Source organism: Rhinatrema bivittatum, chromosome 7 (genome assembly GCF_901001135.1).
Source record: "Rhinatrema bivittatum chromosome 7, aRhiBiv1.1, whole genome shotgun sequence".
Taxonomy (NCBI): Eukaryota; Metazoa; Chordata; class Amphibia; order Gymnophiona; family Rhinatrematidae; genus Rhinatrema; species Rhinatrema bivittatum.
The window spans coordinates 3,601,377-3,621,307 of NC_042621.1; the positions used below are offsets into that span (position 1 = coordinate 3,601,377).

General features: G+C 45.4%; 1 protein-coding gene across 2 annotated transcripts in view; it reads right to left on the minus strand.

The window, feature by feature from the left end:
• Positions 1-17,030, minus strand: part of MTHFSD (methenyltetrahydrofolate synthetase domain containing) — a 41,030-nt gene extending 24,000 nt beyond the window's left edge. Inside the window, exons 1-4 of one of the 2 annotated variants that reach the window (XM_029608077.1) lie at positions 16,856-17,030; positions 14,485-14,588; positions 13,888-14,001; positions 5,060-5,173 (exon numbers count right to left, since the gene is read on the minus strand). In XM_029608077.1, the coding sequence (XP_029463937.1) occupies positions 5,060-5,173; positions 13,888-14,001; positions 14,485-14,588; positions 16,856-16,883 (360 nt within the window). In that variant the 5' untranslated portion in view covers positions 16,884-17,030. Of the gene's footprint in view, positions 1-5,059; positions 5,174-13,887; positions 14,002-14,034; positions 14,149-14,484; positions 14,589-16,855 lie in introns of both variants that reach the window. The other variant, XM_029608078.1, reaches the window with a different exon arrangement.
• Between the last annotated feature and the right edge of the window lie 2,901 nt (positions 17,031-19,931).

Consider the following 19,931-nt stretch of genomic DNA (forward strand, 5'->3'; position numbering starts at 1 on the left):
AGCCCCACCATCACCGGATCCATAGCCCCAAACTGTGAGTCCTCTGGAGGAACCTCAATGCCCAGCTCCTCCAGAATGGCTGGGATAAGTGGACCTAGTTCATCCCTTCTGAATGGGTGGACCACTTTGGGATCATTGCCCTCCACTAGAGGCGCGCCCACTGGCTTGGACGGCTGGAGCTGGTAATCCTGATCCGCATCCGGTCCCTCACTAGGGACCCTTCATCCGCACCTTCCATATCTGAACTGTCCACCGGACTGGAAAGGGACCAGAGAGGGCGTTTGGCCTTGGGGGCTTCTATGCCACTGTGACTTGGTATGCTTGTAGAGTGATGAGGCTCCTGTCCTAGCCCCAGCGATGCAGGGGACCTCACGGGATACCTCAGTACCCTGGCTCTTTGCTGCTTTCCGTGCTTTGAAGGTTTTATGCAGTAACAAAACCAGAGGAGAACAAAGAAGAAGACTCATCCGAGTCTTTCCCCTGTTCCTCCTCTGAGGAAGAGATCTGAGCTGCCTGCAAGTTGTCCCCCCCAGGGGCAGCAGGATGCGGCAAAAGATGTGGTGGGGAGCTCCCAGGGCAGGCCTTCTCCTGCTCCCTGAACGTTCGCAGTAATTCTTCAGTACCTGCGCTGAGGAGAAAAGGGTCCTGAGGCTGCCGCAGCAATTCTGCCCTCCCAGGGTCCTTGCGTGCTCTAGAGCTGCTGCGATGTGATTTCGCTGGAATCGGCTTCCCCGAAGAGCCTTCCCCTCCCGACAAGCACCCGGTACAAACTCTGGCCTGCAGGCTGTACCATGGGGCATGATCCCCGAGCTAAATTAGGATCGGAGCCCGAAAAAAGAACCAGCGCGACCAAGACAAACCTCCGGGAGCTCATAGGAACTGAAAAGGACGGCAAAAACGGCGTCAGAAGGAAGGAGGGCCAAGACTGCTAGGCCGGCTCAGAAATTAAATAAATCACCTCAGCTTTTTGTTTTTTCCTGTGACCTTCAAGGGTGAGTGAACCGGGCTCTCCAGTATCACCCTCAGCCGCAAGCAGTTACAGGGCTCCCAGCCCTCTGCTCCATAGCCTCTGCTACCAGGGGGGATGGTCCCATCAGGACCTAGCAACCCCCTGGGAGGCTTAAAGAGATATCTTCTCTCTGGTTTTTTTTACTAAATCCTTGTCTTTTTAAGATTCCTGAAGGAACGAATACCAACAAACTAAAAACCTAACACCAAACCCAATCTAAAGGTTTTGCACCTCCACCATCTGCTGGAGACAGAGAAATACTGACAGACTCTAGGTGGTACCTCAGGGGTATAGGACGGAGTCCGTTACTGTGTTTCCCCGAAAATAAGACATCCCCCAAAAATAAAACCTAGTAGAGATTTTGCCGAATTCCTAAATATAAGACCTCCCCCGAAAGTAAGCCGTCCCTTGTAAACAGGGGCGGATTGACCTATCGGGGGATCGGGCTTCCCCCGGTGGGCCGGTCAATCCTGTGACGTCATATTTTTTTTTTTTTAAATAAAGTTTCCAAGGTATTAGGGGCAGACGCGAGCAGTGGTATCCCGGGCCCCCGGGCGCAAGGAGGCTCATGCGGTCGCTGAGCCTCCTTGCCCAAAGAAAAAGATCGCGTTCAAACGCGCTGATGCTCTTCCTCCTTCCTGCCTGTGCGCCCCGGAAGTAAACATTGCCGGAGCCGCGTGGGCAGGAAGGAGGAAGAGCATCAGCGCGTGCAGAAGAGAAGGAGCCGCCGCGGGCTGCTGCGAATCCCAAGTCGCAGCGGCCTAAGAAGAGGAAGAGGCCCGGTAGCATGGCTGCCGCGGCCCGAGAAGTTCAGGGCCACTGCAGAGCCCATCCTGCGGCGACCCGCGAAGAGGAGGCCCAGAGGTGAGAGAGAGGCTGAGGGTCTGTAGAGTGTGTGTGCGTGCGTGCGTGTATGAGATGAGTTGAGAGACTGTGTGTGGGAGTGAGGATCTGAATGTTTGCAGAGGCAGCATGTGAGAGCCTCTGTGTGTGTGAGAGAGACAGCGTGTGACGGTGAGAGCCTATGCTTGAGCAAGACAGCATGTGGGAGTAAGAGAGAGCCTGTGTGTGTGAGATTCAGACAGCATGTGCCAGTGAGAGACTGTGTGTATGAATGATTGTTTGAGAGAGAGCATGTGAGAGTGAGAGCCTGTGTGTGTGTGAGAGAGAGAAATGCATGTGAGAATGAGAACCTGACTGTGTCTGAGGGAAGAAGATGGAGAGAAAAGAAATACGGAAGAAAAAAGGACAATATAAAAGAAATTGGCAAAAAAATAAAAAGGGAAGGTGGAAAAAAAAAAAGCCTGTGACCAACCGATTAGAAAACTAACATCAGCCAGCAAAGGTAAAAAAAAAATAAATTACTTTTTAGTGATTGGCACATGTAATCTTTGGGAATGTGCAAGAATAGCGCTTTCTCTATGCGGATCTCACAATGTACGAGATCCGCATGGAGAAAGTGGAAGCCCACAGGGCCTGCACAGAGGAGGCAGCAGAATGGGCTTCAGTGTCAGTAGCAGCAATCGGCGCCTCCCCAATAGCCACGCGGCAGCAGTGACAGTGGCATCAAGATTACTGACATCTGGGGATGGTGGCAGTACCAGTCGGGGGACCCCTTCCAAGCAGTGTGCAGAGGTTCAAAAGCAGCAGAGTCAGCCCAAGCTGACTACCATGAATGCTGCACACTCCTACCTCTCTCTGACAGCACACTGGTGAGGCATGGCTGATGCAGGGGCAGCCAGCAGCTCAACGGTATTAGACATCCCCTGAAAATAAGGCCTCGTGCATCTTTGGTAGCAAAAATTAATATAAGACACTGTCTTATTTTCGGGGAAACAGGGTAAAACTTCTCCGTCTCCATCTGCTGGAGGGGAGGCGAAACCCAGGAGTCTGGACTGATCCGGGTACGTACAGGGAATTCTGATTTCCTGAAGAAAAGCAGGAACAGTGCCTCCCCTGCATGTAACAAGGTAAAAACAGAACTGTCTCAGCTTGTTCCCCCTGGGCATAGAGATATATGCAGGTCCACCAGTACAGGCCCTGCTCATGAAGGCACATAGCATATGGGGTGCTGCATGACATAACAGAGCGCTATAATGAACTTTAGATTTCATCTGTCTATTATTGCTAATTTAGGCTGTTGAATGTGTTTAGCTATGTCTCTAAAACATGTTTGCCTCTTCCCATGCTTCCGCCCTGTTTTACACTAAAATGACATTGATATGGCAATAGAGTGAAGACATTTCTCTCTCTCTGTGCTGAGAAGCTGCATACTCATTACAAAGTGGGCAAGGTTCAATTGTGGGCATCACAGCATATGTCTGAGCGGTACACAGCAAACTTATTTATACTAACAGTACTAAGGTCTGATCCAGGAAAGATATTTCCTAGCAGCACAAAAGGAGACAGAACCAAAGCAGATGTGTGTGCCATTTCTTAACACTAGAGAGCGCCAAAACACCAGCTTTGTGGACCTTCCTCCCAAGGTATCACCATACCGAGCAGTACTGAGCAGGAGCTGAAGCCTTTCCACCCCCTGCCCCTGGCTGCAGAATGCGTTCCCGACACGTCATTAGCTCACAAATGGCCTGATGTACTCAAGGGGTTCCTGTATTTTGCATCCGTGGGAAAAATGCTTAGCACATCTGGCCCAAAGTGAACAAGGGAGAAGCATTTCAAGACCAGCACTCAAGTGCCCTGTAAATCCTGTGTGCATCTGTAAATTTATTACCTTACAGCTTTAATCTGCAAAGAATGATTGCACAGTCTGTACAAAGCCCAGTGTATGTGATGTGCTTTCAGTTTACTGAAAACTATCCTAACTATCCAATTAATCCTAAAAGCATAACTTCCCTTTTATTTCATTCTAGAATACAGCTAAGTTTTGGTTTACCTTTCAAACCAAATTTCTCTGATTCGTTTTACATTTTTCTTGGAACAATCAGCGTGAAGCCGTGACAGCTTCTGTCCGGTTCTGACAAGGCCATGCTGAGGCTGTTAATACTGGGGCCATATTTTCACAAGGCAAAGGAAATTGCACATTCACCAGGGAAAGTCCCAGTGGTAAGCATGCTTTTATCCTGGGTAGAAGGCAGCCAGATCCCGGCAGCACCGTGACAGCTCTCTTTACTCGCGTGCATTCCCAGTTACAGTAATTGTTGAAGGTGGATTTTTCCCCGAGCAGTAGAGCATTTCGTTTTACTTCAGGCCAGCACTTGGACTTGCCTTACGCAAGCTGTTAAAAGGGTGCGTTTGGAGTCTCACTTTGAACAGGTAGCACCCCAGCAGACATGTTGGATCTGTACTACAGGGAAACACTTTTCCAATCCACACAAACTTAGGTCTCATCAGCAACAGAACACGAGCCACAAACAAAATGTTTCTTCATTTCTCCTCCCTCCCTCCTCTCCTTCTCCCCTTCCCTATCCCATCCCGGGGTCTTCCTTTTACCTGCATCCTCTTCTATCCCTAACTCCATGTAGTCTCCCCCTCCACAGCAGCCCAGGGAGGTCTCTTCCTCCCGCCACCCCATGCACCCCCTAAATGTCAGATATTAAAAGAAAAGTCAAATAAAATGCAGGTGCACCCTTCGCCCCCCGATTTCCAATCTTTTTGGACCCTCGCTGCGGCCACGTCTCCAGCTCCTCTGGGCCGACCCTCAGCCAGCAGGACAAGCGGTGCTTCCTCCGCTGCTTGGAGCCAGCCTTTGGCACCGCTCCGCCTGGGTCTCAGGTGCATGGAGGGGGTGGGGGTAAAGGCAGATCAAGTCCAGCTCAACAAGCGATGCTGATGGTGCCGGGATGCCCCCTTTCCTCACGGAGCCCCGGGCGACCTTTCGGCTTCCCCTAGCTTACGGGCAAGCCCTGGGAGAAGCCATCGCTTATCCCTGGAAGTGACTAACAAGAAATCAGTCTATGTTTTGGCTCTTGACTCACTGTCGGAGACAGGATACTAGGCTCGGTGGACCTTGGTCCGACCCACCATGGCATAGGGAGTACTATTGCTTTAGTACAGTCTTATTTTCTTTCATTAGCAGAGTATCACACTTACGCGAGAGGTGGCACACACTCTCAGAATGTCTTTTGTTGCTCCTGGCGGTGGTATAATTTTATTAAATAAACCAGACCTTAGACGTGGTGTTGGAACTAATAGTGTTTTTCTTGCCTGTAGGTGTAAGAAACAGTAGTCAGAGAAGTAGGAAAATGCAAAAAAAAAATGAACACACATTTGAAACTATGATATTAAATACCCTTGTGGACCACAGAGTCACAGTATGAAGTACATATTTTACTCCTGGGGAAATTCTGCACAAAAAATGTAAAATTCTGCAAAATTCTGCACTTTATATTGGGTCAAAATAACACAATTTACATTACAGTCTTTAAGTAATTAATTTAAAATGTAATACAGAAAAAAGTTATTACCTAAAGATGCAGACTTTTAACTATTTTGAGCATAATTTCCCTAAAAGTTCACTGTAAGAGTGTCCCTTCCACCCTCTCTCCCTACTTCCCTGGCCAGTCTCCTTTCACTTTGCCCTCTCAGGCCCCAAGTCCTCCACCTATCACTATCTCTCCCCTCCCCCTCTAGGCTCAATCCCTTCCACTCTATCTCCACTCTGCCCCTCAAACAGGCTTTCTGTCCCTCTCTCTCTTACACACACACAGGCTCTCTTTCTCTACTGCACATATACACACTCCCTCATTCAGGCTCCGCCCTCTCTTTCTTGCACACACACACACACACACACACACACACACACACATCCCCTCATACAGGCTCCCTCTCTCTCATGCATGCGCGCACACACACACACATCCATTATACAGACTCCTCTCCCCTCTCACCCCCCCCTTTCCCCCATACAGGTTCCTTCTCTCTCTCGTGCACACCTCCAAACACAGGCTCCCTTTCTCTCTCACACATACACCCTCACACAGGCTACCTATGTTTCTCTCTCTCACACACCCCTGGATTCTGGCTCCCTCTCGCTCACCCCCCTACATATAGGCTCCCCTCTCACTCACACACACACACACACACACACATATCCTTCCACACAGGCTCTCTTTCTTACACATACAAACACCTTCACACAGACTCCCTCTCTCACAAAGAAGTACCTCACACATGCTCTCTTTCACCCCCCTAGGCTCGCAGTCTTACACACGCACGCACATAGACTCACTCTCACTGGGGCCTATTCCAACTTTGCTGCGAGCAGGATGGCCTCCGCTCATGACACACTGGGGCCTGCGCCTTCTTCGCCATGAGCAGAAAACAAAGCAGGCCCCGGCACAGAAATCCCACAGGACTAATATTTATACCAGACATAATAAGTGGCCACTTTACTTTTGCTTTATCACTTCTGTTCTAGTGCACTGTTGGGCTTTGTAGTTCTAATGCATTTAATCACAGCTGTACAGGGTGCTCTGAGGTGAGGCTCCCATGGATGTTCTGATTCCACTGGAAAGCATGTCACAGAGATATAAATAGAACAAAGGTACATCGGTATCACGGAGAATTTTTATTAATCATAAAAGGAATGTGGTGCCCCACTCGGGCTGAGTTTCACCCATCAACATGGGCTGCTTCAATAAAATCAATGAATAATGTTAAATATTAAATTATAAAAACATTTAAAGACAGGAAAATTGGTTCTTACCTGCTAATTTTCGTTCCTGTAGTACCAGGCATCAGTCCAGACAGTGGGTTGAGCCTCCTGTCCAGCAGATGGAGACAGAGAAAAACTGAAAGGGTATCCTATATCAGGAGAGAGCCTACCTTGCATCCCTTCAGTATAAACATTATCAAAGCAGATAAATATAAAGATAATCAGCATAAGAACAAGCAAGCAACGAGTAACTGATAATTTGAACAATTCAAAACTCTAAAGAACCGCTCTTACATATATATCCATATTCATCTAGTAGATGCTTCTGGTGCCTTAAAGTTCTGAGAGGAAGCAGAGATCCAAGAAACTGTAAAGAAACAAGTGAAAAGAACTTTGAGCGGATGAAGTAGACAGTGCTCGGGAGGGAGTCTGGACTGATCCGTGGTACTACAGGAACGAAAATTAGCAGGTAAGAACCAATTTTCCTTTCCCTGTATGTACCCGGATCAGTCCAGACAGTGGGATGTACCAAAGCTTCCCTAACCAGGGTGGGATCGAGACAGTCCTGCTCCAAGCCCCTGCCTTCCGAAGGAGCCAAAAACTGGCGCCTGCACATCGGGGCGATAATGACGAGCAAAAGTACGCAGAGACTTCCAAGTAGCTGCTCTGCAGATTTCCTGCGGAGAGACTGACTGACTCTCCGCCCAAGAAGTAGCCTGTGAACGCAAAGAGTAGGCCTTTAAGCACTTCACCCATAAGTTTGAGCGTCCGAGCATCTGGCAGGAACACCTTGCCGACCCGGGTGTCGAAGCGTGCTCCCAGGAATTCCAGGACCTAGGAGGGCTGGAGATTGCTCTTGGAAAAGTTGACTATCCACTCAAGGGAGGTTAGGAAAGCCAAGACCCTGTCGACCACTAACCTGCAGAGAGTCTCCGACTTGGCCCAAATGAGCCAATCGTCCAGGTAAGGATGGACTAGGACTCCGTCTCGGCGGAGAGCGGCCACCACCACCACCACTACCATGACCTTGGTAAAAGTGCATGGCGCGGTGGTGATGCCGAACGGGAACGCCCGGAACTGGAAGTGTTGCCCCAGAATGTTGAACCGGAGATACTTCTGATGGTCGTGGCATATCGGTATGTGCAGGTAACCCTCCGTTAAGTCGAGGGAGGTCAGATATTCGCCTGAGTGAACCGCCGCTATCACCGCCCTCAGGGTCTCCATTCGAAAATGGGGAACCTTGAGGGCCCGGTTGACTCTCTTGAGATCCAAGATAACCTTTTTGGGCATGACGAAGTAGATGGAATACTGGCCGGATCCTTGTTCCTCCACCGGGACAGGGACTATGGCTCCGAGCTCTTGTAACTGACAAGAGTCTGGCAGACTGCTGGACGCTTCCGCTTTCCGCAGGGAGAGATTATATGGAGGTCTGGGAGATCTCGAGCAAATTCTAAAGCGTATCCTTTGTGATTTTGACCCATTCCTCGAGAAACAGGGACAGACATCCACCTAAGTCGGGAACGGAGGAATGGGTCGGCCATATTTCACTGGGATGAGGACATAGCGGCCGAGTGTTGCGGGTTTCCCTCCCGGAAGGGACATCGGCCATGAAAGGAATGAGACCAGGACTGGGATCTGGAGGAGGTACCCTTGGAAAGGATCCCCGCGCTCTGCTATTAAAGCGGCACTGGCCTCTAAAACGAGAACGTGAAGGAAAAAAGGACTTAGACTGTTTCAGGCGGTCCTCCGGCAGCTTATGAACCATGTTCTCTCCTAAGGATTTGATAAGTTGTTCAAGGTCCTCACCAAAAAGCAACTTGCCCTTGAAGGGAAGAGTGCCCAACTGCGACTTAGAGGAGGAATCCGCAGACCAATTGAAACCATAGCCCTGGCCTGCACTCAGAGCAAATCGTATAGGGCATCAGCCCCATATACCACTGCTGCCTCCAGTCATTCTGCCTGCTCCGCCTCTGCAGACGGGAGGTCCTGGGTGCTGAGCAATTGTTGAACCCACCTAAGGCTTGCCCGCTGCATGAGACTGCTGCAGATTGTCGCCTGGACCCCTAAGGCCAAGACTTCAAAGATCGATTTGAGATAAAGCTCGAGTTTGCGGTCTTGAATATCTTTCAGTGCCGTCGCTCCCACCACTGGGATGGTGGTGTGTTTGGTGACCGCGGAGACGGAAGCGACCACCTTGGGAACTTTAAGCATCACTAGGCATTGATCAGGGAGGGGACAGAGCTTGTCCATCGCCCTACCCACGGGGAGCCCCGCCTCTGAAGACTCCCATTCCCGGAGAGCAGCTTCCTGTGCATAGGGTGAAATGGGAACGTACGTGGAGGAGCCCTAAGTCCTGCCAGGACTGGGTCCACGTTAGCTGATAAAGAGGGCGTAGCAGAATCCCCAGGTGGCACTTCAATACCCAGCTCGTCCAAAATAAGGGGAATGAGCGGGTCCAGCTCTTCCCTTTAGAACAAACGGACAACACGTGGGTCATCACCCTCGAGTGGAGGACCTGGGAGCAAGTCAGAGTCCGGATCAGAATCAGGGATCGCAGCTGGTTGGGGGGGGGGGGCTGGGGCTCCCAGTACCACCCTGACCCTGTCGGAGCCCTGCGGAGCAGGCACCCGAGCGATTTTAGCTGCGGGGGGGGGGGGGGGGGGGGGGGGGGACGACACCTGGAGAGGGGTCATCCTCTTCCTGCAGGTTAGCCAGATATGATTTGTGCATTAAAAGCACAAATTCTGTGGAAAAACAAGGCCTGGATTTCCCGGGTAAAGAGGGAGGGGGGGGGGAGGGAGTAGTATCAAAATCCCCCTCCGGGGCTCTGACTGGGCTTAAATCTGGCGGAGAAATGGTTAAATCAGGCTCTCCTGAGCTCTGCAGTCCGGAGTCTGAAGAAAAGCCTGCCCCCAAAATGTCCGCCGTTCCCACGGTTTTTTGTGAGGTCGACCCCGGGCTGCCGAACTCGCCGCCGCTGCCACGGAGGGACCCTCCCCGCCGGGCAAACAATCAGAGCACAGCCCATCGCGGGAGAGCCAAATCGCAGGCTCCCCGCAGGCCAGGCAGCCATTTGAACGCGGCATGACGGGAGGTAAGAAACGCCGCAGGAGAGAGAATCAGCTGAGATGGGCTCTGCCCGAGCAGCGGGAGCAGGCGAACGAACCCTGCTGCACTAGCAGGGCTGATTTCACTTGTCTTTGCCTTCCAATATGTATTTATTTATTGATTTTTTAGAAAACTTGAGTGATTGCAGGGGAATTGAGCTTCCCTGCTAATTACTCGAGGGCAGCATAGGCAAAGAGGGGGAGTGACTGGACCACCAGTATCGCCCCAAGCAGGTCACTGGGACGGGAGTCCTAGGCTATAGAAACAAGGGGCAAGCCCCCCTAGGATCCCATAAGAGTGGGGAGACAGAGCTGGCTCCCTGAAAACAGAAGTCTTGAATTTAATCATTTATTTAATCTAGAATTAAAGTAATACTTGCTTGATCCTGGAAAAATCAAGAAGAAGAAGAAGGAAAAATCTCACAGGGAGAAACAAATTGAGAAAAGGAAGGGAGCTGCAGGTTCAGCTGCCTGCATCTGCTGGAGACAGAGAAATACTGAAGGGATGCAGGGTAGGCTCTCTCCTGATATAGGATACCCTTTCAGTTTTTCTCTGTCTCCATCTGCTGGACAGGAGGCTCAACCCACTGTCTGGACTGATCCAGGTACGTACAGGGAAACATAGATTAATGTACATATATATATATATATATATATATATATATATATATATATATATAAAAGACTACATATACACACATATATGCTTAATATATACAGCATAAAAAGACATAAAAACATATAAAACCACACATAGTTGACAAATAATAGCATATGTTATTGAAACGTAGGATTACCTATAGTGTCCAAACTGACTATGGAACAAATAGCAGCTCAAATTGTGATTATGGACAGCAGATCACTCTCAGAGGGTTAAGGTCCAACTTCGATTTTGTTCTTTTGGGATCATGCAAGCTATTAATTACACCAGCTAATATTAAAACTCAATATATAGTTCTTAGTGCCGTATAGATACTGCAAGAGTAGACTCTGCAAGGGTAGACAGAGTGCAACATAGCAATTCACGCCGCAGTTGTTATGTTTCACGAGGAGGTGCCTGTTATAGTGCATAATAAAGTATATCTATAATTTAACTCCTCTCGATCAATTCTTCCAGCGCCTATGTTATGTTCCAAACGGAGTACAATAAAATGACTACTTTAAAGGGTGTATAGATTTTATCCCAATCAAACACCGTTTAAAAGTTTGAGTTTTAATATTAACTGGTAAATTCTTGATTACTGATAAAATGCCGTTTCTCTCAATGAAAAGTGCATTGAGCATCACTGCACTAGTTTCTTGTCAGAAAAAACCTCACGAACGACAAATCCGAATCCCCACAAAACCTTCCAGAAAACAGATGCAATGAAATTGCAACCTTTTTTAATGACAAAATTAAGAACCTAATAACTAAAATCCCAAATACAACGAAACAAGAAATTAAAATGAAAAAAAGAGAAATTAAACAATGGTCAACATTCTATGAAGTATCAGAATTGGAAATCGAATTTTTGCTAAAAAAACTAAATCCCGCCCCACATACATGTGACACAATAACAACCACAGATATAAAAAAGTGGCCAACACTGTATCACCGACACTGGCAAGGATTGTTAATCTATCCTTAGAGGAAGGATCCATGCCAGATACACTGAAAGGAGCAATCGTAAAACCCATTTTAAAAAAGAAAAACAGCGACCCACTTAACCTGTGCAACTACAGATCTGTATCAAACTTACCCCTAATTGCAAAATTAATAGAAAAAACTATACAAAAGCAACTAGCGGAACACCTAGATAACAATAACATCCTATATCCCTCACAACATGGATTTCGAAAACATTATAGCACAGAGACACTCCTACTGGCGCTGACAGACAACATCATGAGGGGATTCGATAACGGTAAACAATACATTCTAGTGATGCTAGACCTCTCAGCAGCTTTTGATACTGTTAATCATAACATACTTTTAAATAGACTAGAAGAAATAGGACTAGGCAACAAAACACTCAGATGGTTTAGATCATACCTAAGCAACAGATATTTTCAAGTTCAAGTCAAAGATTCTATGACAGAAAAAATAGACCTTCAAACAGGTGTACCACAGGGATCCGCCCTCTCTGCTACACTTTTCAACATTTACCTGCTCCCATTATGCCACCTACTAGCTGGACTGGGAATCACTCACTACATATACGCAGATGATATCCAATTTATATTACCCATTGACGATACAATGGAGAAAACATTAAACATAGCAAACATGTATCTAGACATTATCAAACAACTATTAAATCAAATGGAGCTAGTAATTAACATAGAGAAGACAGAATTCCTTCATTTAGAAAGGAAAAAAAACATGGAGATCTCACACAACCCAATCACACTCATTAACAACAAACAAATAATACTTGCAGAGAAAGTACGAAATCTAGGAGTAATAATCGACACAGAACTAAGCTTAAAACAACACATATCCATAAAAGTAAAGGAAGGATACGCCAAACTCATGGTCCTCAGAAAACTTAAACCACTTATTATTATTATTTATTATTATTATTTATTTTATTTTATATACCGGCAACCGTTTGCACATCGTGCCGGTTTACAAGTAACTTATAAACAAGGAATATATAGGCGAGGCCTTTACAAAGAACAATATTTAAAACACTTCTAACAACCGCCAACTTTCGATTAGTACTGCAAGCGCTAATATTTGCAAGCACTGATTATTGCAATACCCTTCTACTAGGCTTACCATACACCTCCATAAGACCACTACAAATATTACAGAACACGGCTGCAAGAATATTAACTGGAAAAAGGAAGAGAGACCACATTACGGAAACACTGGCTGAGTTACACTGGCTTCCCATTGAACAAAGAATACAATACAAAACACTATGTACCATACACAAATTAATACACAACGAAAACGCAGACTGGCTCAACACTGCCCTTCGTGTGCACATCCCCAACAGAAATCTAAGATCAGCCAACAAAGCACTTCTAACTATTCCATCAGTCAAAACAGCAAGACTAACCCAGGTAAGAGAAAGAGCGTTATCCTTAGCGGGACCCACACTATGGAACTCCATGCCCTTGGATTTAAGACTACAACGAGAAAACAAAACATTCAGAAAAAATCTAAAAACTTGGCTATTTAAACAAGCCTTTCAAAAAGAGAAGGGAGAATAGATTCCAAGGACTTGCAAGGTTCAAAGCAGGGAAGTGCAAGGGAAAAAACACCCACACAAACAGGAACCAATAAGGGTGTTCATTTTTTAATAGAATTCATCACTAAAGGATAGTTACATTTATAGAATGAGTCATGAACTCAAACTGCTATAGATTTGACCTGGACAGAATAGTGATCACACTCATTTAACATCTAGCTTTGATTAAAACTTATGTTACCGAACCTATTGGCACCTGTGAAAACGGATAAATTTTAATAACATTATTTTTGTGCCTTACTGTAAACCGTTGTGATGGTACCCACCTTAATGACGGTATAGAAAAGATTTAAATAAATAAATAAATAATGTGAAAGAGTTTTAAATATTAATTATGTGAGGTCTTTCTGATACCAAGTGTGTAATTTCAACGTGTGGACTACTTGGTGTTCACAGCTATTGCACAATCTCGGGTAAGACACATAGATGATTGGATTTGATATTCTTTTTCACAGAAATTATTTTAGATAATTTTTTTCCTTTGAACCACTAATTAATAGCTTGCATGATCCCAACAGAACAAAATCGAAGTTGGACCGTAACCCTCTGAGAGTGATCTGTGGTCTATAATCACAATTTGAGCTGCTATTTGTTCCATAGTCAGTTGGGACACTATAGGTAATCCTATCTTTCAATAATATATACTATTATTTGTCAACTATGTGTGGTTTTTATATGTCTTTTTATGCTGTATATATTAAGCATATATGTGTGTACTTCTTTTAATGTATATGTACAATAATCTATGTGTCTTTAATTTAAATGTTTTTATAATTTAATATTTAACATTATTCATTGATTTTATTGTTAATACAGCCCCTGAAACAGCCCATGTTAATGGGCGAAACTCGGTCCGAGTCGGGCACTGCATTCCTTTTATGATTAACAGAGTTATAAATTCCAGGACACTCTGGTTACCTGTAGCGTTTCTAGCCGAACTCCTTCAAGTGGCTTGTCAGGGTCCACCTTCACGTCACTCGCTCTGTTGAAGATATCAAGTTCTTTAATGGAGCGACAGGCCTGGTAAGAAGCCTGGATTAAGGGAACAGCAGAACACACACTTACTTCTAGGGTCAGAAAGCGGGCAGTCTTCTGGGGGGTGTCTGGGTTTACTTTAATGCTCTTGGCGTTTCTGAACTCCTGCAAGCACGGTAGCTGTCCTGCGGCCTGAGCGGCACCCTGTTATTACAAGATAGCAGCACATCACCACGGCTCCAGAGCTTGGCACAGTTACAGGAAAGCTAATGAGTCCACAGCATGCTTGAAAAGCTCTGCTTCCATTGGCACATATGTTCTGATACAGTGCTTTTCTTTCAAACACTCCTGAATTACCAGTAGTAACACCTGTGGAAATAATCAGTAAGCAGCTGCACCAAAATCCAATTGCCCGCCCAAAAGGTTTTTGACTGGGACAAATCCTTCCTCCCATTCCTTCTCCTCTCCATCCATTCCCCAGCATCCTAAACACAGGACAGTAAGCCGAAGGGAAACAGAAAACACCTCTAAGGAACGCACCTTAAAATTCGGGATCCGGTGATGCACGGGTCTTGGAAAGTCTGCCAGGTTGTGGTCTTCAATGTAGTCCCATACTTTCTGACGGATGTCCCACTTAGAGAGCCCTTGGAAGAGATGGAAAATCACAAGTGAGCATCTGCTGTCCATGAATTGCATACATCGCTAGCCAGTTGGTGTCTAGGAGCCCCACTCCAGGTACATGGATACAGTGGTATGGAGGCGACAGAATGCGACTGCTAGAAAATGTAATGCTGCTGAAGTTATGCAATTACACTCAGATTCATATTTCATTTTTGACATCTATAGGGTGACTGTGCCTGTATAAGTGTACAGAGGCAATGCTATGAAGATCATTTACAGGGCTTAATTTGGAGACAAAAAGGAACTGGAGGGAACATGGGGGAAGAAAATGGAGGTGGTAGCGGGCCAGGGCTGGGTGCAACTTAAGTGCACGCTCGCACACACATAGATGCAAAAAGATGTTTCTGCTTACTTATCCCAGCCAGCCTTCACCCCCAGCCTCCTCCAGTGTTCAGCTTAATGAGCACTGATGGTCGAAGGATAACTGGGAGTTGTTGAGGGCTGTGGATGTGGATGGAGGGTCACAGAGGTAAGAAAGAGGGCTCTTTCTCTCTACCCTCCCTCCTCCTCCTCCTTTCTGCTCTGATCTTGGTTCTCCATCCCAAGCCCCCCCCCCCATGATTTCTTCAGTGTTCCTCATCTTCTCCCAGAGGTCATAGTCCCTAAATCTCATCCCCCTCCCTGGTGGTCTTTGAGCTCTCCACGCTCCTTGGCTGGTAAGGTAGCCATAGGCCTTCGAGCCAAGATTAGGTGACTATCCTCTGCCTTGGGGTTGGGGCAGACTAGTATGCACCACCCGCTGTCCTCAGACAGTGGGGAGTCAGGGAACAGCACTACATGCTCTCCTCGCTCACTCTTTTCTGCCTCCCACTGTACATCCTCTCTTTTTCCTTCCCTTCATTCATTCTTTCCCTGCCCCCTCCAATCACCTCACTCACAGACTGCCCTCCTCACTCTTATTTCTCTGTGTTCTGCTCTGTTTCTGCAGGAGAGTTGAACTGATTTACACTGCTGGCTCTACTACACTTCCTTGGTTTCAGAAAAAAAGGTGGCAGAATGCCAGTCTGGGGTGTTCCACCAGAAATTAAGTCCTGAGTAACAGTCGCAAAGAGGGGCTAAATTAGCTTAAGTTTGAAACTGCTGCTGTAGTGCCAATCATCAAGGCCAGGGGGTGACGTCTTGGTGACTGGCACTATTGCTCATAAGTATCAAACTTGTGCTAATTCAACCCCTCTATGTATCTGTTCTTTGCTCTGAGGTGTGGTTTCAGTAACATCCCCTCCCCTTCCTGTTCCCTGTAGAACAGGAGAGGACATGAATTAGGGAGCAGAGTGGCTGCTCCTTGCTTTGTCTGCTCCAGTTTATCCCCTCTCCTCCTCTTCCCTGCAGGCTCCCTAGAGGGGAAGGGCTGAAGCAGAACACCCCTGCTGCTCTGCAACTTAAATCTTAAACAAGAAGTGCTGGAACCGTTGTTTGCAAACACTAATGTTGGGTACTGTTTTCCAAAACCGAGCAATAAAAATGTTGTTGCATGAATAAAGTGCATTACCAATTTCTTAGTGCCCTGAAAATATGGCAGCTTCCCACGAGCCCAGGTGGCCAGCTTCAGTTCTAGATTGGACACCCAGTAACTAATGCTTTTTGAACTGTACCCCCATATTTCAGGAATATGTGATAACATTTAAATATTTCTGCAGATGTGGCAGGCTTTATTAGAGGAGATCTGAAGCACCCTTTGTACACTTCTGGCAAAAGCCATGGAGGGGGGAGAGCCAAAACCCAACCCAACCCAACTCTCAGGCAAGTCAGCCGAGCAGCCCGGTAACAATCTTAAATTAGATAAAGCCACCCCACTACAATGTTTAGACAAATACAGGGTGTCAAGTTTGTTCGTGGAGATCTTATTATTGCAAATAAAACTAGGAATATGGTCTTGCGACTCAGAAGACATCTTTGCCATGAACAAGTCTTTGTATCTGGAAACTATACGAATTCCGAAATGCACAAATTCTATTTTTGGTAGCTTCTTGGAAACTGACAACACTTGGCTATATCTGTGGCTCGGGAACTTTGCTGAATCAGTGCCAGTATAAGTAGGAAATCTCTGTCAGCCCTTGGAGCCAGCTCGGCCATAAGCGGAGAGAAAGGCAGGTATAAAGGGTGATGACGCAGAAAACAGGCGACTCCCTCTTTCACAGCCCAACGCCACTTTGTTTCCAGTCTCATTCTACTCAGGGTTCCCCTCCGGCAATGGATTCCCAGAGGGCTCGCGGTTTGGAGGGGGAATTACCGGCGCTCAGTTTGACCGCAGGCTCCATGGCGGTCCTGGCCCCAGCGGGAACACACTGGGGACGGGGAGGCCGTGTCACGGGATCCGGGGGCTGCGCATCCGGCCTGGCGTCGCTGCCGCTGGCCGAGGGATCACGTGACCAGGCTCCGAGACGGCGGCGCGCAGGAGACAAAAATGTGCGGCTGCGCGGAGAGGCATCTGGGCTCGGCTGCCCCGCCCATGCCGTCCTAAGCACGCGCTCCGGCTCCGCCCCCTCCATTTAATCCCCCGAATCGGGGAAACTCTCCGCAGCAGGAGCCCGTGCAAGATATTAAATTACTTACATCTTCTGCACGCACGTTCACATGCGAATCCTCCTAAATTAACATTACTTAGCTTCCAACAGAAGGAATACTTCCAATATGAGAAAACTGAAACTTTGCGACTTCCAAAATGTGGAAAGGGAAACCGGTGAAACTTTAAACATTGTTAATATGGGGACCACAACCTCTTGCCTGACTCACAGTAAAATTAAAAAAAAAAAATATATATATATATACATTTTTTGGATGAGATATTTGTCCATTTTCTATTTCCAAAAGAGTAGCCTACTCGCTCTTCCTATTATAGTCGGTTCAGGTTTTCTGTTTGTTTAGCTGTCGATCGGAATTAATTGATGTTGATTTATATTTATAAAGCATGCATATACAAGAAGGAAAAGAACTGACTTCTGTCAAACATTTATATTACAAAACAGTGTAGAGAGAAAGAAATGCTTATATATTCAATTTACAATTTTTTAATACAGCATGATTAAATTTACATGTACAACATATTTATTAAACAATATATAACCAAATCGTTAGATCCCTCTAACATATGCCCTTATCCTTAATACTCCAATTAAAAAATACCCGTATTAAAATCCATATCTCGCCTGGATGGATTTTAATACGAAATAAGAGCATATGTTAGAGATATCTAACGATTTGGTTACGTATTGTTTAATAAATATGTTGAACATGTAAATGTAATCATGCTGTATTAAAAACTGTAAATTGAATGTATAAGCATAAGCATGTCTTTCTCTCTACAGTGTTTTGCATTATATTTATATTCACCACATAAAATGGTATCTCACCTTCCATTATGACTTATACAGTAAACTTCTTGATAGACTCACAAGCTGATGTCATTTCGTGCCCCAATTAATGAAATTATAAATAATGCAATGCATTTCAAGGACAACTCCTAATGAGATCGTAATGAAAAGGATGATCATGCATGTTTGAAAGGCATATCCATGCTCAGCCTGAAACAGGACAACCTGCTTAGAGGGGCACTGCCAACATCCATTTTAAGACTGAAGAAACAGATAGGGGTTAAGGCTTTTTGCAGTTCTGCACATTAGTCGCCTCCTTTTACTTAGCAGTAAAGCTGACAATTGAGACAGTTGAGTCTCACTATATGCTGGGTTTACTTTTGAAGTACCCATGTTACCCAGAGGTACAATTTTCTTTTAGAATAGTTATTTGAGAGGAAAATAAAGCATGGGACATTTGCTGTAAGAATTTAATGTAATAAATAATGAAATAATATGTATGGTCTCACTTAGCTATGTGATTGCTGTTGCTCGTGCTCATTGTCGGCTGAAGTTTTTTTTGGTGTAATGAAGGCAGCATGTATTGCACAGAATGTTTATGCAGGACACTTTTATTTCTCTCTCTCTCTCTGTGTGTACACATCAGAATCCCATTCCTGTTCTGCATTCACAACAAATAGTCCTTGCTTCCTATAGCGTGATCAGAACTTTCCATCCAATTTTGGCCATGCTTTCTTGACCAAAAATGAATTCTGAGTACTGTATTGAATTACTAAATTATTAACATGTGGTAAAATGTGGAGACCTGCAGAGATATAGCTTTGTAGTAAACCGCGCTGACGTATATATTGGTTTCTTATTTGTATAATGGCATCCTCTATTGTTATTCCCATGGGACATTGTCCTCTTATATGTTTAACTGTTTTGTATAATTTAAACCCTAATAAATAAACTTGAACTTTAGCAAAACATGTGGTAGTTTTCCAACTATTTCTATCAAACTTGTATTAATTTTAAGATGTGGTTGTTTTAGTGCTATAAAAGGGAACAGTGTTTCAGCACTGGTAGAAATCTGTGAGGAACAAGATGTTGGAGACTAAAGCATTCTGCATTAAATTCCTTTCACCAAAAGAGCTGCGTGTTACCTTCTACTGACTTTAACCCCTAAATTCTCTGGCTATAAATTTACAGACTAGGAGAAACAAAAATCTCTTCTATTTTGCTTCTTAAAAAAAAAGACAGACAGAAAGAAAGAAAAAGCAAATGAAAAGCTTTGAAGGATGTAAAGAATTCTGTATGCTAAAGAAGGAACAGCAAGAGTGAAAAATGGTTTGGGGTGAAATACAAAAAATGAACACTTGGCTAATGCAATATTCCGTCTAATTAGCTTCCTTCTGCCTCATTTGTTGCTGTTGTTTTAATGGAAAATACAGAGCCAGTTCAATAGCAAAATGACGTCTGTACGCATAGCAATTCAGTGGGTGCAGTTCAGCAGCCAGTTTTAATAGCTTCCGGGGTGTTTGCAGAGATACGTGAATTACATTTTTCTGCAAGAAAGTCGGCTAGGCTCAGCATTGCAATAAAGAAAGGCGACACTAACCCCCAGTTCTTTTCAGAAAAAAAACATCATCGGCCATTATATCGACTGCATCTTAAATGTATTGTAAGAACACTGCCTAAAATTTAAAATAAGAAACAATAGTAATTTAAAAACCAGGTTCATTTGCTCCCCATCATCAGAATGGTGTGTAGAGCTTATTTCAAAAAGAATCAAAAGGCGCTAAGTTCAGCTTTCTTCCCGGTACATCCCCCTAATAAAAAGGACATCTGAAGTTTTAGTACAAATTGACAGTCTCCCAGTGAGTCGGGCCGAAAATAAGATGCTTTCCATTTTTCTCCGCGCAAGTCCCAGAAATGTGTACAAATGCAGCTCTACATTAAAGAAATGATTTCAGTAGCAAACAAAACAAAACCCTGAAACGGGTACAATATCGG